At 52.6% G+C, this 24,577-nt stretch overlaps 2 protein-coding genes and 2 pseudogenes across 2 annotated transcripts; 1 reads left to right on the top strand and 3 right to left on the bottom strand.

Moving 5' to 3' along the window:
- Positions 1-516: 516 nt before the first annotated feature.
- LOC113904891 lies at positions 517-3,907 on the bottom strand (annotated as a pseudogene).
- An 851-nt stretch (positions 3,908-4,758) lies between these two features.
- Positions 4,759-8,735, top strand: LOC113905556 (GPI-linked NAD(P)(+)--arginine ADP-ribosyltransferase 1-like). Its single transcript, XM_027563043.1, has 4 exons — positions 4,759-4,914; positions 5,374-6,151; positions 7,099-7,140; positions 8,592-8,735. Exons 1-4 carry the CDS (start codon positions 4,852-4,854, stop codon positions 8,687-8,689), a joined length of 981 nt encoding a protein of 326 aa, XP_027418844.1. The 5' UTR covers positions 4,759-4,851; the 3' UTR covers positions 8,690-8,735.
- A 1,436-nt stretch (positions 8,736-10,171) lies between these two features.
- LOC113904892 (neuronal acetylcholine receptor subunit alpha-10-like) lies at positions 10,172-16,104 on the bottom strand. The gene is made up of 5 exons (XM_027561970.1): positions 16,006-16,104; positions 13,790-13,933; positions 13,075-13,229; positions 11,887-12,440; positions 10,172-10,738 (listed from the first exon to the last, which is right to left on the bottom strand). Exons 1-5 carry the CDS (start codon positions 16,102-16,104, stop codon positions 10,281-10,283), a joined length of 1,410 nt encoding a protein of 469 aa, XP_027417771.1. The 3' UTR covers positions 10,172-10,280.
- A 1,562-nt stretch (positions 16,105-17,666) lies between these two features.
- LOC113905557 lies at positions 17,667-22,098 on the bottom strand (annotated as a pseudogene).
- Positions 22,099-24,577: the final 2,479 nt, after the last annotated feature.

The following is a 24,577-nucleotide window of genomic DNA, read 5'->3' on the forward strand; positions in this document are numbered from 1 at the left end:
TGCCAATCCCGAAATGAACCGTGGTGGGAGAGGACACACAGAAATGGCTTGCTCTGGGGACCCGATATCCTGGGCTTAGGATCCTACTTTGAGCTCCTTCAGAAGTTTGATGGAACTGAGATGGGGGCTGGGGGTGGGGCAGGGGTTCTGGTTTGAAAACAACCTGACTTCTTTCCTTGGCTCTGCATTTCTTGTCAGACAAACGGCTGAGGAAGCCACATGTCCCCCTTCCTGTCTTCTGGGTTGTTGTGTGGAACCTCTGTTTATTAAAGCATCTGGGGTTGCAGGCTATGGTGTGTGACAAGGGTCTGCACCTGGACCATGTCTAAAAGTGATCAAGAAGTCATTCATTTGAGTCCCTGAGTCCCATAAAACCAAAGCAGGGCAGAGAGTCCAGTCTCATGAAATGAACCAGTCATGAAATTTGATGTCACCATACTGCAGCACTGTTTAATGGAGCAGCCATCACAACACTACCCTTGCTTGTTCTCAGGAGTTCCCACCACAGAGCGGGGCTCCCTCCACCCTACCATGGGCTCAAATCCCCCAGTATCCTGGTTGGAGACATGCCTGCTAAGTCTGGGTCTGAAACCACCTTCTTGCTTCTCCAAGCTCTTTGAAGCTTCCCTTCTTCCTTTGGAGGTCACATGTTCCCAGGACTCCTAAGTAGCAGGCACTGAATGTTCAGAGCCCAGCTCCTAAGAGCTGGAACCCCCAAGAGGCCAAGAGCAGGGTCTTCCAGGACAGCAGAGAGAAGGCCCCCTTGGAGAGTGAGTCTGCCTGCCCTCCTACTGGAGAGAGAAGAAAAGGCAGTGAATGGTCAGCAGGGCCATGGGGGAGTCAAAGAGCCGAGGGAGGGACCCGAGGGTGACTCACTTGGCACAGACTCACAGCTCAGCCTCTTCTTCTCTGCAAAAGACACCACAGTGAGGCCTCCAGGTAGACAGACCCACACACTCCAGACTTCCCTTCCCTCCAGGCCCTGGTACAACTATTCCCAATTCAATCCATCTTCCCCTTCTCCCAAATATACTTCTGACTTCCCTTCCTCCTCCTCCTTCCAGTAAATCTTCCCTTTTTGCCTTTCCATCGCTGCCCCACCCTGGCCCAGTCACTCTGTCCTGCCTCAGCACTGGGGAATAGCACATGTGCGTCCCATCAACCCACTATGCCCACGGCCTCCTGGGATCTGAAGCAGCCCTCCTGCCACTTTCCTCTGCTTATTGCCCTCCTTAACCAGGTTCTTTTGGTCTATTAGACTGTGTAGCAGAAGGAAAATTTTGAGAACATTTGGAGAATCTTCTAAGAATATTCACACATGCAGAAAACACTTATCTGACTGCCACTGAGCTGGCAGAACCTGAGTCACAAAGAAAAAATATCTCCAACTAGCTTCTGGCCCTCAACTTCCTCTTTAATGACGTGGTTCTCTCGAAGGCCCTGGGGACTGAAATCAACTGGGGACCTCCTGGCAGTCCTGCTTCCCTCATGCATGGCTCACCACCCAGATAGGCGCAGTTAAAGTGGCTGCACATCTGATCACTGCTGGAGAGAGTCACCAGGCTTTTGTTTCCATCCTTGGAGAAACCTGTCACCATGAAGACTTCCTATGGGGGGATCAGCACCTCACGCTCCTCAGGAAAGACAGACAGGGCCTGGATGGGGGCTCCAGAGCAAGTCCTTAGAGAGAAGAAGGTGGCACTACCAAATCCACGGGCCACTGCCTCATCCAGCGAGCTGGAGGCAAACTGGCCCAAGCGGATAGAGTCCCCCACACTCTTGGGTACAAAGTGGATCCTGCGCACTCCATGGAACACCTCCTGTCCAAGTTCCCTGCTGCAGCCCCCACCACCCCGCAGCAGCTGCAGGGCCCGAGTCAGGTAGAAATGCAGGGCCTTGAAAGGGAAGTGGTGCATGTAGGACTCCCAGGAGCCACTGCCAGTCTGCACAGCCTGGTTTAGCTCCCTGTACAAAGTGCTGGATGAGTTGGTGTAGACCATGATGGCGATTTCGTGCTAGCTTCTGAAGCCAGGAGGCAGACTGAGCCCTGGACGTTTTTGTTCCCAGGCCTCTGGGCTGTCTCCCAGGACTCTCACAGCAGGGCATGTCCCAGGGTCCTGCCCTGGTTGGATCCAGGGATTCCCTCAGGAGGACGGCTTAGGTGAAAGAATAGCAAAAGGGGAGAGAAAGAGGCTTGATCTGATTGGTTTACATGGGAAACCAATAAAACCTGTGACATCAGGTTTGCTCTGACCACGGAGGCTGCAGGCACCCTCTCGATTTGCAGAAGGTGCCCCACTTTAGGCACCTTCTCGATTGGGTCTTAGAAGCTGAGGAAAGTAAGTGGTCTCAGAGAGCCCCCATGCTCCAAGTCAGTCATCCTGAAGGAAGAACAGAGGAGAAAAGGAGAGAAAAATAAGCAAGAAAGAACGATACGGGGAGACCAGCCTGATGAGCAAGGCCCATAGTTTTATTTTCAAAGGGAGCTTATATACCTTAAGTTGTGCACAGAGGATAATAGGGGGTGTGAAATCATGCAAAGTCAGCAGTCTTAGGTCCTTATTGAGACCGGGTTTTCTTTTCTGCAAACTTATCGTATACAAATGGTTTAGGTGATTTACATCATCTTCTGGCCAGAAGGCCTGTTAACATTTTATGACTCTGATAAAGATTTGTCAACCATAAGACTTATTTTCTCTAAGAGTAATTATTTTAAAGTTTGGCGCCATCCTCTGAAGGTGTTAGATAAAGTTTTATTCCTATAGGACAAAGTGCAGTGGGTTTACAACAAGGAAAGAATTTATTACCTTAAGGGTCTAAAGTTGTTAGCACCAAGGTCACTACTTATTTTTTCTATGTACCAACTATATTAATTAATATACTCCCAAGAACATAATACAGGGGATGTGGAAACTTGGCAGCAAGCACTGGCTCAACAATGAAATCTTCTACTAGTTCTATTCTAACAATTTTTAAGTCTCTGAGATGCTCTATACTATTTGAATATCTTAAGCTTCCCGTGCCTCTTGCGGTTGCTGCTGCTACTGCTAAGTTGCTTTAGTCATGTCCGACTCTGTGCAACCCCATAGACGGCAGCCTACCAGGCTCCCCCGTCCCTGGGATTCTCCAGGCAAGAGCACTGGAGAGGGTTGCCATTTCCTTCTCTAGTGCATGGAAGTGAAAAGTGAAAGTGAAGTTGCTCAGTCATGTCCAACTCTCAGCGACCCCATGGACTGCAGCCTACCATGCTCCTCCATCCATGGGATTTTCCAGGCAAGAGTACTGGAGTGGGGTGCCATTGCCTTCTCTGGCCTCTTGTGGTTGGGAGACTGTAAACAATCATATGTGTAGCTGTAGGAGTCTGGATAAACCTGTCAGGCAAGTTAGAGAGCCATCTGAGGGGTTTGGATTGAAACACTCCTATTATGCCCAGGAGGCTAACTAACTAGAGCTCTAAGTTGATTTCCTTCAGAGAAAGGTGGTCAGGGATAGCCCCCTGTTAATGTCAGAGGAGTTGGTGAAAGTCATAAAATAGTAAAACAGACAGATTCTGGTTTTGGGGTAGATGCTCACGCAGGTCCGGGTGGGGCCCCTGGAGTCCTGACTCGCCTTTGCATATCAGGCCTCTCTACATGACCTTTGTCATGGGTGGGAACTCCTGTGCTGGCTCCTCGTATATATGGTCGGCCATCTCCTTCTCTAACAGAAGCACTGCTTTCTCCTCCATCTCCTCCGAGCAGCCCACATAGGCATCATCGAATGTATCTGGACCCAGGCTCAAGTACTGGATGGTAACACCCTGGGCATACAGAGGTAAGGAAGAAAGGGGCCACACAGAAAAGTGTATAAGTTCAGGGTACTGGATAAGGTCCTGGACACAGATTATTTCAGAAAGCCAGAATCTCATTTCTGTGCTCAAATATCTGGAGTCTGTTTTCTCCTCTCTCCATTCTCTGGCTTTGGGGAATTGCTTCACTTATCCTGAGACCTGGCACCCCAAGAAAGACCCCAAGAAATGGACTCAAATCTAGTCATTGAACAGCAGTCTAGAGTGAAGTGGAAAATCCTCCAAGATCACATGACCAAGAGCACTGCAGCTGGGACTCAGACTCTCTACCCAGAAATCTCTCCTTACTCCTCAAGTGATTATCCATCACCTTAAAGGATCAATGAGGAGATACTCCCTGAGGCCAGGGATGATGAATGCAGGAGCAAACCCATTAGGAGACAGTTGTTCCAGCCTGAATTTTTGATTTCTCTCTGGGTTCAGGGATTTGCTTTTTTCATGGGAAGAACTCTGGCCCAGAACACCCTGGGTAGAGGCTAGTATTCCTGAGCCTAGAGACGATATCCAGAAATAGATGGGAGAGTGTCATATTTCTGGGCAGATGTGTGGGAAAGGTACTGCTAACTGCTAAGTCGCTTCAGTCATGTCAGACTCTGTGCGACCCCATAGACAGCAGCCCTCTAGGCTCCTCTGTCCCTGGGATTCTCCAGGCAAGAACACTGGATTGGGTTGCCATTTTCTTCTCCAATGCATTAAAGTGAAAAGTGAAAGGGAAGTCGCTCAGTCGTGCCTGACTCTTAGCGGCCCCATGGACTGCAGCCTACCAGGCTCTTCTGTCCATAGGATTTTCCAGGCAAGAGTACTGGAGTGGGGTGCCATTGCCTTCTCCGGGGAAAGGTACAAGGTGCGGTATAAAAGAGAAACCTGCCCGCCCCCTCCCCTGGAGTCTTAGCCACTGGACCACCAGGAAGTTCCAATTTGTCCTTATTGAACTGTGCAGATTCTCTTTTTCCAGGTGAGGAAACTGAGGCCCAGAGAGTGACTTGACCAGGGTCATCTCCAGCATGCAGAGCCCTGCCGTGATGTCTCTGTTGCTTGTGTCCATGGGCCTCATGGAAGCACTTCAGGTACGGTCATCCTCTGCTGTCCCCATCCCCCAGGTGCTGGCTTCTGAACTCTGCCGGGTGCTCCCTTTGGGGATGGCTCAGTCTGAGGGAACAGCCCTGGAGCCCAGTCTCAGGGCATCCATTGCTGGTAGTTCCCAATCCCCTTCCCCTCCAGGGCTTCCCTTGTGGCTCAGCTGGTAAACAATCTGCCTACAATGTGGGAGACCTGGGTTCAAAAGATCTCCTGGAGAAGGGAAAGGCTACCCCCTCCAGTATTGTGGCCTGGAGAAGTCCATGGACTGTATACTCCATGGGGTCACAAAGATCTGGACACGACTGAGAGACTTTCACTTCACTTCCCCTTCAAGTGTGTTTGGGGCCCTTCATCTCACTCAGCTCAGTGGAGGGGGGAGCTGGATAACAGGGCTCCTGTTCTCTTGGGGCCTAACTTCTCAATCCTTGCTGCTCCCCCTCTCGCAGGCCCAGAGCCACCCCGTCATACGACGAGACCTCCTCTCTCAAGAAATGCCCCTAGACATGGCCCTGGCCTCCTTTGATGACCAGTATGCTGGCTGTGCTGCAGCCATGGCGGCTGCTCTCCCGGAACTCAACCGGACAGAGTTCCAGGCCAACAAAGTGTACGCTGATGGCTGGGCGCAGGCAAGCAGCCTGTGGCGGGAGCGCCAGGCCTGGGGGCCCGAGTGGGGCGTCAGCCCTACCCGTCTGCTCACCCCTCTGGGCTTCCGAGAAGAGCACGGGGTGGCCCTCCTGGCTTACACACTCCGCGGCAGCTTGTACAAAGAATTCAATGCGGCCGTGCGTGAGGCGGGTCGCTCCCGGGCTCACTACCTCCAGCACTTCTCCTTCAAGACACTCCACTTCCTGCTGACCGAAGCCCTGCAGCTGCTGAGCAGCAGCCAGCGTCCACCCCAGTGCCACCAGGTGTTCCGAGGGGTGCGGGGCCTGCACTTCCAGAAGGCCGGGTCTGAGGCCACTGTCAGGCTGGGGGGCTTTGCCTCCACGTCCCTGAAGAGTGATGTGGCCCAGAAGTTTGGGGAAGACACCTTCTTTGACATCTGGACCTGCCTTGGGGCCCCAATCAAGGGCTACTCCTTCTACCCTGGGGAGGAGGAAGTGCTGATCCCTCCCTTTGAGACCTTCCGGGTGATTGACGCCAAAAGGACAGCCAAGGTCCGCTCCCCCATCTACCTCCGGGCCGTGGGCAACCACAGCACATACAACTGCGAGTACATCAAAGGTGAGCAGGGCACATGTCAGCCAGCAGCTGTGCTCAAGCTGGGCTTTCCCGTCCCATTTTCAGGGGACACGTACACAGTCTAAGCCAGAGCTGGGCACTTATTTGCCTGCTGGGAGACAGAAGAGGGTTTTCTGACCAAAACAGGTGTTTTTAGCCACGTTGAGGACCAAACAGCCTTGATCAGGCTTCTCTCCCAGATGGAAGCTGTTGCCAGAAATGAGTGTGGGCCCCTACCATGTTTTCCGAGAGGAGTGTGTTTTTTGACTGAGCAGAAACCCTGGGCTGTGCGTGTACTGGGTCAAGGTGACAGTGAGGTGGTGAGACAGCATTTGGGTGCCATCCCACTAAGTTCCAGTTTGGGTTCTGGCAGTTTGGGTTCTGGTAGTTTGGGTTCTCGGGTGCTTTCCTCTCCACCATCCGAGGACCAGGCAGAGGAGTAATCGTGAGGATGGGCACAGGTCCTTAGTCACTGAAGGGCTGTGGGCTGCTGGTCCTGGTTGAGGGATGCCAGGCAGGCTGTTGGCTGGATCCACCGAGCACATCTCAAGTGGGAGTAGGTCCACTGTGGCTTCAGATCCCACCATGGACAGCATCATGAGCGTGCATGTTTGATGGAAGGTGACCAAGACTGGCAAAGAACATAAACTAGCCCCTCCTTGGCTGGGACAAGACAGGGGAGAAGGAGCGGTGGGTGCGGCATAGAGGTAAAGTTACAGGCCAAGGGAGAAGGAGAGCCCAGATCACCCTGGCTTTGAGGGCTGGGGCCTTCCTGGCCCTGCTGCTCATGGGTCTAGTCAAACCCAGGCAAGGGTGGTCCCACTGTAAGGAAGCAGAATTAGGGGAAAAGGCATCAGTTTCTCTGAGAGCTAGTCAGGGAGGTACTCTGGGGTCCCTTTCTGTCCTGAGATCTATTGAGCCTTTGATTCTTTGCTGTTTCTTTCCTGCAGACAAGCAATGCAAGTCTGAGCCCTGCCATCTGGGTAACTCAGGTAAGGGCTGCAGGCATCGGCAGGACTCTGTTCGGAGATGAGCTGACTGCTCTGGGTCTGGGCCCCACTCCTGGGTGAACATGCCCCTTAAATGAAAAACAACCCTCTTTTGATTAAAAAAAAATTAGACTTTCTTAAGCAGACACCTGTGGGGGTTGCTAACCTTTCCCACAGGGTGTATATGTGGGATACGTGGGGTGTATACGTGGCGAGCTGACACACCTGCTCCCCTCCACTCGGGCCTGGGGCCGGCCCCTCCTTCACAGGAGGTCACTGATCAGACCCCAGGGAGCTCCAGGCTGCACTGAGGTGACAGTGGGAAGGGCCACTCCACAAAGCCCTCCCCAGGCCTTCTCCTCCTTCCGCGGGGGAGCCCTCTGTCTATAACTGTGCTCAGAACTCCCTCAGACCACCTCCCAAGGTCAAGGTCAGGTCATGGGTGCTGGAGACCTGGGCTTTAACCCAGGCTCTGCCCCAACTCTGTGACCAATTTTTCCTCTCTGAACCTCAGTTTCCCTATCTGTAGCATAAGCATATTGGACTAGATGGTCCCCAGATTCTCTGTGGCCATGAGTCTTCTCTTCTCTTGAACACTTGCTGGCCCAGGGTTTGCCTGAGGCATCACCTCTCCAGCTGGGAACAGGCCATTCTCAGGGAAGAAATCACAGCTGCTCCTCACCCTGGGGTCCTGCCTCCTCCCTCAAGGCTTTTAGAACAGTGGGCAGGAAGGAGCCTCAGCCTCCACTTTGCTCCCACCCTTCTCCATGGCACAATACCACTCAGGGTTCCGGGCACATGAGTCCTCACCGTGACCCGATGGTGCAGATACTGTCATCACCCCTGTTCCACGGATGAGACAGACACAGAGAGGTGAAGCAACCGGCCCCACACACAGACCTAGCAAGGGATGGGGCCCAGACAGCCTGGCCCTGGAGCCCAACTCTGAACCACCACACCAGGGGGGCCCCCACCTCACGTTATTCTTACTGCGCAATAATCAACTGGAAGGAGGTGGGACAGGAAATACTGCCCTCATTACATAACAAAGTGAGGCCCAGAGACAGAAGTGACTTGCTCCAGATGACAGAGTCATCTGTGGCAGAGTCAAGACCAGCCAAGTCTCAGCTTCCAACCTGGCTTGAGTTCTGATAATGCCATTTCAGGCACTGGGAAAGTTTAGGATTCCCCCTCCCCAGCCCCGACTCTCCTCCACCAGTGCCTCTCCCACCAGAGTCTGGGCAGAGGAGCACAGATCAGCTTCACCAGAGTTCACTCAGATCTCTACCCCACTTCATCTCACCCTGCAGTGTCAACAGGAGGCTGGGGCATAAACTTAATGACCTCTGGAAAGGGAAGTGGGACTCTCCTTGTCTCTTCATCTCTGTCTACCTTTCTCCCTAAATTCTTCCTCACTTTGTCCCTGAATCTCTCTGCCTCTGTTTTCCCTGCAGCCGTGGGTCAGAGCCCCCTTTCTGCAGTCTGGTCCCTTCTACTGCTGCTCTGGTTCCTTGTTGGCGAAGTCTTTCCAGAGAGTCCAGGCCTCCTCTAATCCATCAGCCGCTGAACAGCTCTGCCTGTAGCCTCTGCCCAACATGAGGATGTCAGCCACATGTGTGCTCTGAGTGTGGCCACGATCTGGGGTAACTCCATCTGCAGGAAACTCTGGGACCTTCTCTGGCGGTTGCTGGGCCTGATGGCAGGAAGGAGAAAATGTGGGGACTAAGCCTCTCCCAGGGGTCTAGGAGTCAGATGCTGAAGAGAGGTGGGGGGACTGCAGGACAAGTAATCACTCACCTGGAGATAGATTATAGTAGTTCGGAGGCCTGGTGATTGGGGAGAAAAGTACTTGGCCGTTGTATTCACTGCTGCTGCTGCTGCTAAGTCACCTCAGTCGTGTCCGACTCTGTTGGACCCCAGAGACGGCAGCCCACGGGGCCCACCCCCCATCCCTGGGATTCTCCAGGCAAGACCACTGGAGTGGGTTGCCATTTCCTTCTCCAATGCATGAAAGTGAAAAGTGAAAGTGAAGTCACTCAGTCGTGTCCTACTCTTCGAGACCCCATGGACTGCAGGCTCCTTCGTCCATGGGATTTTCCAAACAAGAGTATTGGAGTGGGTGCCATCGCTTTCTCACTGCTGTTACTCAAATGCCTCCCATGAGCACCAGGACAGCTCCTCTTCGCTCTTCCAGGAAGCCTTCTCTGACCTCTCCTCCTTGCTAGGTTAGGGGCCCTGCCTCTGGTCTCCCATCTGAGGGCAGGGACTGCGTCCAAGGTATGCAGGTGGTACCAGAACACACGTGGAAGTCAGAAAGGAACAAACACCTTGTGAGTGGCCGGTCCCTGTCCTGCCCCTACCTTGGGCACCGTCAAGCTCTCTGGATGTCACTGTGTGATGATCACACAGTGAGTACGCAGATGGATTGGACCTAAATCCAGAGAGGAGAGAGCAGGGAAACAGCAGAGAGACCTTTAGGGATCTCAGTCAAATGCCAATCATTTTCTTATCAGCAAAGATGTAATTTCCACTCCGATTCATGGGTCCTCAGGTCCCTAAGAGGCTGGATTCCCAACTGGCACCACCAAGAGCCTAAGAGTAAGACAGGACACAGAGGAGATTCGAGGCACACATTACTTTATTATGAGTTGGAGCTTTGGGGCCAAGTCCTTATGTGGCCTCCTGCTGTGGAAAGTGGACCAGGAACCCTGAATCCCCAGTCACCTTCTCTGAGCCCCTAGACAGGGTCAGGCTAGACCAAGTCTCTGTAACAGCAGCCACAGGGGAAGGAAGAAGAGACAGGAAATGGGGCAAGGCTGTCCCGCCTTCATGCTCCCCACTGAAAGTGTCTAAACTCAGCACGGAAGTTCAGTTCTGTCCCTCCCAAACTGCACTTCGATCTTGATCCTTCTCAGAGTTCCTCCTCTGCAGGAATCAGGGGAGCAGCAAGCTCTGATTTCCCTTAGAGTCTGGAGGAGACAATGAATATTCCTGGTCCATGAAGTGAGTAGTGCTGAAGAGAGGATGTCCCAGGCTCCTAGGCCCAGTGGAGAGATGCTGGGTGGCCTGAGGGTCGACCACCACCTGGCCTGGCTGATCCATACCCATCTGGAGGTGCTGTGGCTGCAGCAGACCCCCGGGACTCACAGGGCCCGCACCAGCACCAGAAGGCTCATGACCAGAGCCATGGAGAAGAAGATGCCCAGGAAGAAACGGTCCATGACCCGGGCCAGGCGCTTCCAGTCCTCATGGCGGCGCTGGGCAGCCCGGTGGCTGTGGAAGGCGTTGGCGATGGTGGCCACGTGACGCAGTAGGGCTTCCTGACGGCACAGACACCGGGGCTCACGGCAGGGACCTGCTGGGGGGCCAGTGCCTCTGTCAGGAGGCTGGGGACTGGGGGATGACTCAGGTGGTCTAGACTGCCCACAGGGCTCCCCTTGTTCCCGCACACACAGGCCCCGTGCCAGGCGTCCTAGCAGGAGGGCCCGAGCCCAGGCTGGCATGGGGCGGGCACTGGGACCACAGTAATGCAGGTTCATGATAAGGATGGTAAGCGCCGTGGAGAAGGTGACCATGGTCATGGTGGCCATGTAGTACTTTCCTGCAAAAGAGAGAAATGGAACTGAGGCCCAAAACAAGAGCTCAGGGGGCCAGAGCTCCCCAGCTGCCTGAACACAAGAAGGAATGAGCGCATCCCCCATCAGGCTCTCAGGACCCTCGAAGCAAAATGGAAGAAAGTGGGAAGGAGGTAAGGGCCAACATCTCCCCTCCCACATCCCCACATCTGGTTCTCAGAAGCTTCCTGCTCCCTGGTTGATACCCTCACTGCTAAAGCCTGGACTCACCCACAGTCCCCTGAAAGTCACACTCTTAAATAGAACCACCATGCCCTGGGCAAGTTACAATAGAACCTTCCTGGTGGATTCCCAGGTGGCGCTAGTGGTAAAGAACCCCCTGCCAATGCTGGAGACATAAGAGACTCCAGTTCGATCCTAGGTTGGGAAGATTTCCAGGAGGATGGCATGGCAACCCACTCCAGTATTCTTGCCTGGAGAATCCCATGGAGAGAGGAGTCCGGCAAGCTACAGTCACACAGAGTCGGACACGACTGAAGCGACTTAGCACGCATGCACACAGGTCTGTGGTGCTGCTCCCCTGAGTTAATGTCAAGTGTTCAAGAGAATGCCTGGCATGCAGTGAGTACTTAAGATGTTTCGCCTATAATTCTAATACTGGTGAATGTCGATAATCCTCCAACAAGTCCTTGAGTAAAGACCAACTCCTGGACTTCCCAGGTGGCACAAGTGGGTAAGAATCCACCCGCCAGTGCAGAGGACAGGGGGGTTCCATCCCTGGTCCAGGAAGATTCCACAGGCTGCCGAGCAACTAAGCCCGTGCACCACTACTGAAATCTTCGTGCTCACAGAGAGCGGCCCCCACTGTCCACAACTAGAGAAAGCCCTCATGCGCCAGTGAAGACCCAGCACAGACATAAATAAATAAAATTAAAAAACCAAAAGAGACCAACTCCTTCCTCCACCCCTACAAGTGTGGGGAGGGCTGTTTTCCCAGGAAGGGGCCTATCTCTTCCCCCTCCATTTCACAACAAGGCCGGGCCCCAAAATGCTCAGCGGGGCCCCTCGGTTGACCCAGGCCAGTCCGGCTATGGCCCCTGCACCTGTGGAGGGCCGCATGTGCCAGCCCCCGGGGTGGCGGGGTCATCCTCCCCGCCAGCCCCTCCCTGGCCACCCTGGGGCCCTCGGAGCCCCCTGATGAGTGGCACGCTCTCTGCCGGTGGCATGCTCTCGGCCAGGATCAGCTGGAAGACGGTGAGCGCCAGCAGCACGGTGACGCCCAGCGACACCTTCTCGCCCGAGTCCGCGGGCAGGTGGAAGGCGAGCGGCGCCAGCAGTGAAGTGAGCACGCAGGGCAGCAGCAGGTTGCACACGTAGGCGGCGGCGCGGCGGCGCAGCAGCAGAGTGAAGGTCACGTCCCGGTAGGGCTCGGAGCAGCAGCCATAGGTGAGCACGCGCCTCCGGGCTGGCATGCCCAGCACGCGCGACTCCACGTTCTCCACGAAGTCCGCCAGGCTGGCGGCGCCGCCGCGCGGCCCAACGTCCAGCTGGTGCCCGCCGTGTGTCCACGAGCCAAAGGTCAGGCCGCAGCCCTGCGCGTCGAACGGGAAGGCCGACACGTCCACGCGGCAGGAGCTGCGCGTGATGGCCGGCGCGTCCCAGCGCACGGCGCCGTCGTGCCGCAGGACCACGTTGGTGCTGGCCGAGGCCGGGGCCTGCGCGTCCGCCCTGCGGGCAGGGGTTGGGGGTGGGGGCTCCCTGAGGCGCCGCGGCGTTGGATGTCGGGGCTGACCCTTGGAGGGGGTGCGACTCCAACCCTCTGGGGGACTCAGAGGGCCCTCTGTGTCTTTGGAGGCCTAATGGGGCCAGGGCCTGCAGGGCCCAGAAGGAGACAGGTCTAGTCCTAAAGGGGACGCGGGATGCACGGTAACTTTTCTTGGGTGCCATCTGCAAAGTGCCTGGAGCGGCCCTGGGGAAAATGTACGGACTCAAGCCCAGAAGGGTGAAATGTGACATAAAGAGGTACCTGTGCCCCAGAACCCTGGCTGCGAGGGATATAGAACTAGTCCTGAACCACACAGAGGGTTCCTGGGAGACATTCAGCCTGGGTTGGCTTGGGGGTGCTATCAAGGGACTGTGAGGTCCCCCCAGTAGGTCGTTGCCATGAGCTGTGGTGTCAGGAAGCCCTCCTGCACCACACAGCCACCACTGCCGACACGTTCCTGGCCATTTAGAAGGCTCCCAGGGCAAAGCTTACTGGGCACCCTAGAGTCAGGTTTGGTGTGGGGGATGGGGAGATAAGTGCATCCCCAGAGCCAAGGGCATCTCTTGGGTGGAGGGGAGGGACCCAGGCAGGCAGTACTTGTTATAGAGTACGATGTCCGGCCTCCACACGAGACTGCTGGGGATGCGGATGGCATCCAGACCACCATAGGTGTCAGGGTCCCATCGTAGGTAGGCGTCTGTCCACTCCTGTCGGATCCACAGGTACAGGGTCAGCACCTGATTCCGCTCATCCTAATTGGGGGCAGAGAGCAGGCATAGATGTGGACACACGTCTGTGCATGCCCTGCCCTGTGTGTGCACACTCAACTGCAGAGCTCTGGTCAGCACCCCCAGACCTGACTTGCCCACACAGTCCGGTCCCCACACAGTCTTGCTGTGTGACCTTGACAGGCCCTTCTCCCTTGGGCCTGAGTTTCCTCTGCAGTGACATGGGTGGTAATCTCTGCTAGTCAGGAACTCGAATGTGCAAGTATTGGGCACATTGTGGATACCCAATGGTTAATAGCCAACACGTGGTAGCTGTTATATTAATGTTTCCAGGAAAGAATTGTTTGGAGAGTAATCCTAGTCTCCCATTCCCCATTCCTTTTTTTTTTTTTTTTTTTTCAACCTCACCACGCAGCATGCGGGATGTTAGTTTTCTGACCAGAGACAGAATCCATGTTCTGCTGCAGTGGAAGCTTGGAGTTTTAACCACGGAACCGCTAGGGAAGTTCCTCGTCCCCCATTCCTTTCCCATTCCTTCCTCCTCCAACCATTCCAGCACACTCTGTGGTTATACAGCAACACACCATATCGATGATCTGGGACAGTGTCACCTCCAGGGTTACATTCAGGGCCTGGTCTGTGTCTGCCACAGGTCTCAGGGCACTTGTGTAGTTGGCAAAGAGATCTCGGAACAGCTTGTGTGCCAGCCTGCCCTCGGCTCCCAAGCACTCTAAAGGACCAGTAAGAAGGGGTGTCCATGGAGGCCCCGGAGCACGGGCCTCGGCTCTTCATATACACAATGGAATAGTTCTCAGCCATAAAAAGGAACACATTTGAGTCAGTTCTGAAGAGGTGACCAACCTAGATAGCATATTCAAAAGCAGAGACATTACTTTGCCCACAAAGGTCTGTCTAGTCAAGGCTATGGTTTTTCCTGTGGTCATGTATGGATGTGAGAGTTGGACTGTGAAGAAGGCTGAGCGCCGAAGAATTGATGCTTTTGAACTGTGGTGTTGGAGGAGACTCTTGAGAGTCCCTTGGACTGCAAGAAGATCCAACCAGTCCATTCTGAAGGAGATCAGCCCTGGGATTTCTTTGGAAGGAATAATGCTGAAGCTGAAACTCCAGTACTTTGGCCACCTCATGCGAAGAGTTGACTCATTGGAAAAGACTCTGATGCTGGGAGGGATTGGGGGCAGGAGGAGAAGGGGACGCCAGAGGATGAGACGGCTGGATGGCATCACTGACTCGATGGACATGAGTCTGGGTGAATTCTGAGAGTTGGTGATGGACAGGGAGGCCTGGAGTGCTGCGATTCATGGGGTCGCAAAGAGTCAGACACGACTGAGCAACTGAACTGAACTGAATTGAACTGAAGAGGTGGATGAACCTAGAACCTATTATACAGAGCAAAGTAAGTCAGAAAGAGAAAGACAAATATCGTATTCTAATGCATATATACGGAATCCAGAAAAATGATACTGAAGAATTTATTTACAGGGCAGCAGTGGAGAAACAGACAGAGAATAGACTTATACACCTGGGGAGAGGGGAGGAGAGGGTGAGATGCATAGAAAGAGTAACATGGAAACTTATATTACAGTATGTAAAATAGCCAATGGGAATTTGCTGTATGACTCAGGAAACTCAAACAGGGGCTCGGTATCAACCTAGAGGGGTGGGATGGGGAAGGGGATGGGAGGGAGGTTCAAAAGGGGGGGGATATATGTACACCTATGACTGATTCATGTTGAGGGTATACAGAAAACAATAAAATTCTGTAAAGCAATTATCCTTCAATAAAGAATAAATTAATTTAAGAAAAAACACCCCTCAAAAAAGATCCTGCCGGTCACAACTAAGACCTGGTGTAGCCAAATAAATGAATTAATTAATAAAATTTATTAATAAATTTTAACAAAGTTAATAAAATCAATAAGTTATAAAGTTAATAAAATAAAAATGAGTTAATAAAAATTTCTTTAAGAAAGTAAAAGAAGATGAAACAAAAAACAAAAATAGGCTGTACAGACAACTGTGTACATCTATATTTAATATTATATACTGGTAGTGCATCAAAAAAGGTCTTAAATGGTACCATTAGCACAAGAGCAGCAGGCAGGGGTAAAAGTGAGAAGAGGGACGTGGAGGAAGAGGAAGCAAAGGGGGACTTGGGCTCTGTGATTCATTCATACACAATAAGCACACGTTTCTTGGAAATAAAATGAAATGAAAGCACCAAAGTGGAAACACTCTGTTCCAATCTTGACCCAAACCAGGGACGCCTTCTTGGAGCCACTTCAGGCCTTCAGCATGCCCACCACCAGGGTGTAGGGAGCTTCCATAGGGACGCACTACCCTCTGGACTCAGCCCTATCCAGCCCCACTACCCTCACAACCTGGAGGTCCCTAAGTGAAATCATCTTAGGGTCCCGGTCCCTAGTGGCTGAGATGGTAAAGAGTCTGCCTGCAGTGTGGGAGACCTGGGTTCGATCCCTGGGTGGAGAAGATCCCCTGGAGGAGGGAATGGCAACCCACTGCAGTATTCTTGCTTGGAAAATCCAATGGATGGAGGAGCCTGGCAGGCTACAGTCTGTGGCATTGAAAAGAGTTGGACATGACTGAGCGACTTCACTTTCAGTTGGCAGTAGGCATGAGGGAGGCATGGACCTTCTGGATCCAGTAGAAATTTCCACCTCTATGACTCACGACCCCCTGTCTGGTTCATAAGACATTCCTTCTTGGTATCTCTGAACCACACCACCCTGCTGATTCATCCACCCTGACGCAGTCTGCTCACCTGGCCCACAACCCAGTGCCAGTTCCTCACTTCCTCCAGTTCTCCTGCCTCAGGGTCCCCCGGCATACCCTTCCCTGGGGTTGTGTAGAGGGTGGACATGGACCGGAGAAGACTCACCTTCAGAGAGACCTCCCCCTCACTACTCCTACCCTCCAGACCTGGGCAACAGACTAAAAAGAGTTGAACAAGATAGTGTCTTGGCTGCAAAGTGAGGTAGCAGGTATGCAGCAGGCTCTGGGGGAGGCAGGGCCACGCTAGCCGCCAAATGAGCCAGCATCCTCAGTCGCTCTATCACCCAAGTGCACAACAGCTTCCAGAACTTGGGGCCCCCCATTCCTGAGACCCCAGAACTGTGCCAGGGTTGGTGGGGTCCCAGGGGTCCTCAGAAACTGGGTTTCTGGACACTAGAGGGGAGGGGCTCAGGCTCCAGCTTCTGGGGAATCTGGACCCTCCTCCCCAGCTCACATGTTAGTGTACCGGGAGCAAGAATCAGTGGGGGCTGGCGACCTGCCTCAGGAGGCAGACCTCAATGCCCAGCATGGTATTCCAGGGGACCTGATGCAGGGGGAGGGTCCCTTTTTCTGTTGCTGACTAGAGCAGCCTAGAGAGCTGAGGGCAGGGTCACTTCATAGGCACCACTGCTGCTTTTCTTGCCTCAATAAAGTCTCTGCTCTGGAGCGCAAATGTCTCCATTCCGTTCAGTTCAGTTCAGTTCAGTTGCTCAGTCATGTCCAACTCTTTGCGACTCCATGAATTGCAGCACTCCAGGCCTCCCTGTCCATCATCAACTCCTGGAGTCCACCCAAACCCATGTCCATCCAGTCGGTGATGCCATCCAGCCATCTCATCCTCTGTCATCCCCTTCTCCTCCTGCCCACAATCCTTCCCAGCATTAGGGTCTGTTCCAATGAGTCAACTCTTCGCATGAGGTGGCCAAAGTACTGGAGTTTCAGCATCAACATCAGTCCTTCCAGTGAACACACAGGACTGATCTCCTTTAGGATGGACTGGTTGGATCTCCTTGCAGTCTAAGGGACTCTCAAGAGTCTTCTCCAATACCACAGTTCAAAAGCATCAATTCTTCGGTGCTCAGGTTTCTTCACAGTCCAACTCTCACATCCATACATGAGCACTGGAAAAACCACAGCCTTGACTAGATGGACCTTTGTTGGCAAAGTAATGTCTCTGCTTTTTAATATGCTGTCTAGGTTGGTCATAACTTTCCTTCCAAGGAGTAAATGTCTTTTAATTTCATGGCTGCAGTCACCATCTGCAGTGATTTTGAAGCCCCCCCAAAAAAGTCTAACATTGTTTCCACTGTTTCCCCATCTATTTCCCATGAAGTGATGGGACCAGATGCCATGATCTTAGTTTTCTGAATTTGAGCTTGAAGCCAACCTTTTCACTCTCCTCCTTTACTTTCATCCAGAGTGTGTTAAACTGTGTCTCATGATGTTTTGAGATTGCCAATCCTGAAATGAACCCTGGTGGGAGAAGACACACAGAAATGGCTTGCTCTGGGGACCCGACGTCCTGGGCTTAGGATCCTACTTTGAGCTCCTTCAGAAATGTGATGGAACTGAGACGGGGGTTGGGTGGGGGGTGGGGGCAGGGGTTCTGGTTTGGAAACAACCTCTCTGACTTCCTTCCCTGGCTCTGCATTTCTTGTCAGACAAATGGCTGAGGAAGCCATCTGTCCCCCTTCCTGCCTTCCGGACTGTTGTGAGGAACCTCTGTTTATTAAAGCATCTGGGGTTGCAGGCTATGGTGTGTGACAAGGGTCTGCACCTGGACCATGTCTAAAAGTGATCAAGAAGTCATTCATTTGAGTCCCTGAGTCCCATAAAACCAAAGCAGGGCAGAGTCCAGTCTCATGAAATGAACCGGTCATGAAATTTGATGTCACCATACTGCAGCACTGTTTAATGGAGCAGCCATCACAGCACTACCCTTGCTTTTTCTTGGGGTACCCACCACAGAGCAGGGCTCCCTCCACCCTACCATGGGCTCAAATCGCCCAACATCCTGGTTGGAGACATGCCTGCTAAGTCTGGGTCTGAAACCACCTTCTTGCTTCTCCAAGCTCTTTGAAGCCTCCCTTCTTCCTTTGGAGGTCACATGTTCCCAGGACTCCTAAGTAGCAGGCACTGAATGTTCAGAGCCCAGCTCCTAAGAGCTGGAACCCCCAAGAGGCCAAGAGCAGGGTCTTCCAGGACAGCAGAGAGAAGGCCCCCTTGGAGAGTGAGTCTCCCTGCCCTCCTTCTGGAGAGAGAAGAAAAGGCAGTGAATGGTCAGCAGGGCCATGGGGGAGTCAAACAGCCAAGGGAGGGACCCGAGCGTGACTCACTTGGCACAGACTCACAGCTCAGCCTCTTCTTCTCTGCAAAAGACACCACAGTGAGGCCTCCAGGTAGACAGACCCACACACTTCAAACTTCCCTTCCCACCAGGCCATGGTACAACTATTCCCAATTCAATCCATCTTCCCCTTCTCCCAAATATACTTCTGACTTCCCTTCCTCCTCCTCCTTCCAGTAAGTCTTCCCTTTTTGCCTTTCCATCGCTGCCCCACCCTGGCCCAGTCACTCTGTCCTGCCTCAGCACTGGGGAATAGCACATGTGCGTCCCATCAACCCACTACGCCCACGGCCTCCTGGGATCTGAAGCAGCGCTCCTGCCACTTTCCTCTGCTTATTGCCCTCCTTAACCAGGTTCTTTTGGTCTATTAGACTGTGCAGCAGAAGGAAAATTTTGAGAACATTTGGAGAATCTTCTAAGAATATTCACACATGCAGAAAACACTTATCTGACTGCCACTGAGCTGGCAGAAACTGAGCCACAAAGAAAAATATCTCCAACTAGCTTCTGGCCCTCAACTTCCTCATTAATGACGTGGGTCTCTCGAAGGCCCTGGGGACTGAAATCAACTGGGGACCTCCTGGCAGTCCTGCTTCCCTCATACATGGCTTACCACCCAGAGGCGCAGTTAAAGTGGCTGCACATCTGACCACTGCTGGAGAGAGTCACCAGGCTTTTGTTTCCATCCTTGGAGAAACTCGTCACCACAGACATCATATGGGGGGATCAGCACCTCACGCTCCTCAGGAAAGACAGACAGGGCCTGGATGGGGGCTCCAGAGCAAGTCCTTAGAGAGAAGAAGGTGGCACTACCAAATCCACGGGCCACTGCCTCATCCAGCGAGCTGGAGGCAAAATGGCCCAAGCGGATAGAGTCCCCCACACTCTTGAGTCCATCCTGTGGACGCCATGGAACACCTGATGCCCAGGTTCCCTGCTGCAGCCCCCACCACCCCCCAGCAGCTGCAGGGCCTGGGTCAGGTAGAAATGCAGGGCCTTGAAAGGGAAGTACTTCATGTAGGACTCCCAGGAGCCACTGCCAGTCCGCACAGCCTGGTTCAGCTCCCGGTACAAAGTGTTGGATGAGTTGGTGTAGACCATGATGGCAATTCCATGCTGGCTTCTGAAGCCAGGAGGCAGAGTGAGCCCTGGATGTTTTTGCTCCCAGGCCTTCTGGGCTGTCTCCCAGGACTCCTGCAACCGAGTATGGTTGGCCATCTCCTTCTCTAACAGAAGCACTGCTTTCTCCTCCATCTCCTCCGAGCAGCCCACATAGGCATCATCGAATGTATCTGGACCCAGGCTCAAGTACTGGATGGTAACACCCTGGGCATACAGAGGTAAGGAAGAAAGGGGCCACACAGAAAAGGGTATAAGTTCAGGGTACTGGATAAGGTCCTGGACACAGATTATTTCAGAAACCCAGAATCTCATTTCTATGCTCAAATATCTGAAGTCTGATATTTGGCAAGACCTCAAGGGTTTAAATAACAGGCAATGAAGTCAGAGAGACATTGGTTCAAATCCTGAATTCACCACCTACTGCCTGTAAGATCTTGGCCAAGTCTCTTAACTTTTCTGGGCTTCAGGTCCTCCACTTATAAAGTCAGTATACTTCCAACCTCACAGGGTTATTGTCAGGACTGCATATAGATCTTAACTAACTAAAAGGGGTCATCTATCATTAGAGAGGTTCCTGCACTTGGTGGAATGTGGTGCTGGGTGACTTCCAAGCACCATTCTGGCTTTAAGACTGTGTGGGCATGACATACAAATATGTATGCCCTCAATCTCCAATGACCTGACCCCATGTCCAGCCTCTGACTCTTTCCCTCTCCCACACAGGCATGTAGATATCACACCAGGGCCCTGTCAGCTCTGAGACTCAGTCCTCCTGCTCTAGAAGCCTGCATCCTCCTGGGCTGGGAGTGGGGAGGAGGTCAAGCCCTGGTCTGGGAGGGGCTGCAGGAGGGTCATACACAGGTAAGCCGAAGGAGAGTGTGCAGGCTGGGCCATGGGTGGGAGATGGGAAGTGAGAGGAGGAAGCTGGAGGCTGTCCCGAGGGAGGAGGGTATGAAGGCAAGAGGGTCACAAGAGGAACTGTGGGTGGAGGTGGGGTTCTGGGAGATGAAGTGGGAACTTGGGGCTCCCTGAGGGTGTGGAGGTTCCTGAGAGGAAGCGGGTTCAGAGGATGACATCCTAGAGAAGCGTCCCTGGGAGGGATCTTTGAGGAGTCAGGCTCTGGGTCCCACCCCCCTAAGTATTCCCTTTGCTGCAGCAGAAGGCTCTCCCCAGTTACCTGCCCAGGGTCATAGTGGCGGACACCACTGCCGAGGGTGTAGAGGCTGAGGCAGCTGAGGCTTATCAGCAGAGTTGCCTGTATCATTCTTGCTGGATTCTTGGAGGGTGATATCCAGATGAAGGTGGGACCAGCGATGGTCTTTCTTGGCTTCAGTGGGCTGGGGGACAGAGACTTGGAGCCTTTTTTTTCTGGTGTGAGGGATCCCTGGTCCAGGACTTGGCCCGGCAGTGCACGGGCTGGTCCAAGGGCACGTCTAAGTGAGTGGACTCAGCTTGGATCATATCATCCCCCACTTCCACCCCAGCACAACCATAGCCTGTGTTCCCGCTTCCTGATTCCTGGAGTTCTCAGAGCCATCTGCCCAGGAATGATAAAGTAGAAGGGTAATGATGGGTCTGCTGGAGTGGGGAGGGGACAGGGGTCAGGGACCCACCTGGAGGCAGCAGAGGCTTATTAGAAGGAAGAGTCAATTTTGATTCCACGATGGAACTGTTTCTTTGACTTGCTTTTTGTTGCTTCAGTTTTTATAATCATACATACAGTCCTGCCTCAGAGAACCCTGCCCCTCTGCCTGACTGTTAAACTAAAATACCTCTGTTCAACTCACAGGGAGAGAAGCTGACCTTTCCACCAGTGAATGGCTGCAAAAAAAGGAGAGATTAACACACTTTTTCTACAGGTTGGGTGTTTCCTGCAAGGTTAACTTCCTCACCGCCTCCCCCTCTCTATTCTGCCATTTTACCTTGTTCTTCACCTCCCCCACCCCGCTCTTTTATAAAAGAACCTGGCATACAGACCCCGATAAGGTAGTTTGAGACATTGGTCTGCCATCTTCTCAGTCAACCGACTTTCCAATAAAGTCATATTCCTTGCCTCAACACTTCATTTCTCAGAGTTATTGACCTGTCAGGCGGCAAGCAGAGCGAGCTTGGACTTGATAACAGGTCGAGAGAGGGAAGGAGAACTGAAGCTTCTGCATGGCAGGGGCTGAAGTCTGCACAGGCGCTGCGCTGTGCTGTGAACCGGGAGTCCCGAGGGTCAGCCAAGTCCGAGGCTAACTATAGCATCAAAACGGTAACCCGATACCCATACCTCTCTTCCCCAACAACAGTCAGCGGGGTGGGGGGAACCGGGCTGAGAGCTGTAACTTCCCTTCCCAGGGACTGCGAGGTCTATCTCCAGGATGCTTTTCTCCCTGCAAACCAGAGCTAGAGGAGGAGAATTGTGAGATGTGGTCTGTCCCTTGGGTGGGCCCTTTCGGCCATGGTTGGAACTCCAAGGCACTAGGCCAAGGGAACCCAGAGGGCTCTGCCTGCTGAGAGGTCACCACTTGTGCACTGTTGTTGTTGTCCTTGAGTCACTAAGTCTTTGTGACCCCGTGCACTGCAGCATGCCAGGCCTCCCAGTCCCTCACTATCTCCCAGAGTTTGCCTAAGTTCATGTTCATTGAATCGGTGATACCATCCAACCATCTCATCCTCTGTTGCCCTCTTTTCCTTCTACCTTCAATCTTCCCCAGGATCAGGGTCTTTTCCAATGAGTTGGCTGTTCACATCAGGTGGCCAAAGTACTGGAGCGTCAGCTTCAGCATCAGTCTTTCCAATGAGTATTCAGGGTTGATTTCCTTTTGGATTGACTAGTTTGATCTCCTTGCTGTCCAAGGGACTCTGAAGAGTCTTCTCCAACACCACAGTTCAAAAACATCAATTCTTTGGCCATCTGCCTTCTTTATGGTCCAACTCTCACATCCATACATAACTACTGGAAAGACCATAGCTTTAATTATACGGACTTTTGTCGGCAAAGTGATGTCTTTGCTTCTTAATATACTGTCTAGGTTTCTCATGGGCTTCCCTGGTGGCTCAGAAAGTAAAGAATCTGCCCCCAATGTGGAAGAATTTGGGTAGGGTAGACCCCCTGGAGAAAGGAATGGCAACCTACCTCAGTATTCTTACCTGGAAAATTCCATGCACAGAGGAGCCTGGTGAGCTACAGTCTGTGGAGTCGCAAACAGCTGGACATGATCGAGAGACTCACACACACACACACACACGCTAGGTTTGTCATAGCTTTCCATCCAAGAATCAATTGTCTTCTAATTTCATGCCTGCAGTCATCATCTGCAGTGATTTTAGACCCAAGAAGAGAAAATCTGTTGCTGCGTCCACCTTTTCCCCTTCTATTTGCCATGAAGTGGTGGGACTGGATGCCATGATATTAGTTTTTTTTAATATTGAGTTTTTAAGGTGACCTTTTCACTCTCCTCTTTCACCCTCATCAAGGGGCTCTATAGTTCCTCTTCACTTTCTGCCATTAACGTGGTATCATCTGCATATCTGAGGTTGTTGGTATTTCTCCTGGTAATCTTGATTCCAGCTTGTAAATCATCCGACCCAGCATTTCACATGATGTACTCTGCACAGAGGTTAAATAAACAGGGTGACAATATACAGCCTTGTTGTACTCCTTTCTCAGTTTTGAACCAGTCAGTTGTTTCATATAGTTTATTCCACTTATTTATTTGTATACAATTTGCATACGGCCAACAGTTGGGTGACATGTTGTCCAACATCTGAATGGCCCCCACCCACCTCCTTTCTGTTTATACCCCTTCCCTCCAGTAAGCTTCCCTTTCCTCCAGATGCAGAGCTCTCTCTCACATCCTCAGGGGCCAGCCTTGTCCCTCTCCAGACCCTCTGTCCCCTGACCTCTCAGACTCAGGCAACCCCATGTTTATAAACATTAGCCTTTCCCCTCACCTCCTTTGGCTTGCCTATAAAAACACTAGCTCTGAGTTTTGGATACCTCGCAGGAGGTAATGAGAGAAGGGGCCAGCTGAGGAATCGGTCAGCAGCTCTGGGAGGAGCTTTCTGGTAGCGTGAGCCTCTGGGGGTGGCAGGATTCCTCCTTCAGAGTGGCCAAGGACTTGTGGATGCAGAAGCTAGTATTTAATAGATGTACTTGCTACTTGCTGTGTCTGAGGTGTGCGTAGAAGGTTAGATTCACCCCAGGGCCTTGTCCTGGTCTGGTTCTTTAATTCAGACCCATCTTCTTTCCCCTATCCCCTCAGGTTTGCCAGACAAAGAATTTCCTTCATCTAGAATCCTGCTTCCTGTAACCAAAAAGGAAGAGAAGCTGTGTCCAGGGTTGAGAGAGGGAAATGAAAAGAGGGGCATCCCAAGGAGTTCCCTGGTGGCCTAGGGGTTATGATTTAGGCATTCACTTCAGTGGCCCAAGTTTAATCCCTGGTCAGGGAGCTGAGATCCCACAAACCAAAGAGCATAAACAAAAAGGAAGAGAGGCAGTCCAAAAGACCAGACTGCTTGTCAAAGACCACAGAAGATCAAGACAAGTTCTTTTGTTCCCTCCCAATGAGACTGGCCCCCCTAAGCTCTCTAAGATTAGAAATCAGGAGTCACTCTCCCGTTCTCCGTTACTGTGAAAACAGCATCTCACCTACGTATCCTGATGCCTCTCCCCCTAGGGGGTCCTGAGCACTGACAGTTGCTGGAACAGAAGGCACTATACTCTACTGTCTGGACAAATAGGCCTGCAGGGACACAACACGGGGCCAGACCTGTTGGCATCAGGGTTTTCTCCTCTCTCCATCCTCTGGCTTTGGGGAATTGCTTCACTTATCCCGAGACCTGGCACCCCAAGAAAGACCCCAAGAGATGGAGTCAAATCTAGTCATCGAACAATGGTCTGGAGTGAAGTGGAAAGTCCTCCAAGATCACATGGCCAGTCAATGCTGGAGTTGGGACCCAGACTATCTAGTTTGGGATTTCTCCTTGCTCCTCAGGTGAGTCTCCATGCTCATCTGAAAGGATCGGTGAGATACTCCCTGAGGCCAGGGATGCTGAATGTAGGACCAAACCCAGTGGGAAGGCACTTGTTCCAGCTTGAATCCTT

Source organism: Bos indicus x Bos taurus, chromosome 15 (genome assembly GCF_003369695.1).
Source record: "Bos indicus x Bos taurus breed Angus x Brahman F1 hybrid chromosome 15, Bos_hybrid_MaternalHap_v2.0, whole genome shotgun sequence".
Lineage (NCBI taxonomy): Eukaryota > Metazoa > Chordata > Mammalia > Artiodactyla > Bovidae > Bos > Bos indicus x Bos taurus.

What these genes read in the sequence shown, in the direction of transcription:
- LOC113905556 (XM_027563043.1), top strand. Translation starts at nt 4,852, where the DNA reads ATGCAGAGCCCTGCCGTGATGTCTCTGTTGCTTGTGTCCATGGGCCTC. An exon ending in GCCTCATGGAAGCACTTCAG is followed by an intron (nt 4,915 to 5,373) that starts GTACGGTCATCC and finishes CCCCTCTCGCAG; the next exon opens with GCCCAGAGCCACCCCGTCAT. An exon ending in CTGCCATCTGGGTAACTCAG is followed by an intron (nt 7,141 to 8,591) that starts GTAAGGGCTGCA and finishes TTTTCCCTGCAG; the next exon opens with CCGTGGGTCAGAGCCCCCTT.
- LOC113904892 (XM_027561970.1), bottom strand. Translation starts at nt 16,104, where the DNA reads ATGTCCACCCTCTACACAACCCCAGGGAAGGGTATGCCGGGGGACCCT. An exon ending in GGCACTGGGTTGTGGGCCAG is followed by an intron (nt 13,934 to 16,005) that starts GTGAGCAGACTG and finishes GGTCCTTTAGAG; the next exon opens with TGCTTGGGAGCCGAGGGCAG. An exon ending in GACATCGTACTCTATAACAA is followed by an intron (nt 12,441 to 13,074) that starts GTACTGCCTGCC and finishes CCCTGCCCGCAG; the next exon opens with GGCGGACGCGCAGGCCCCGG.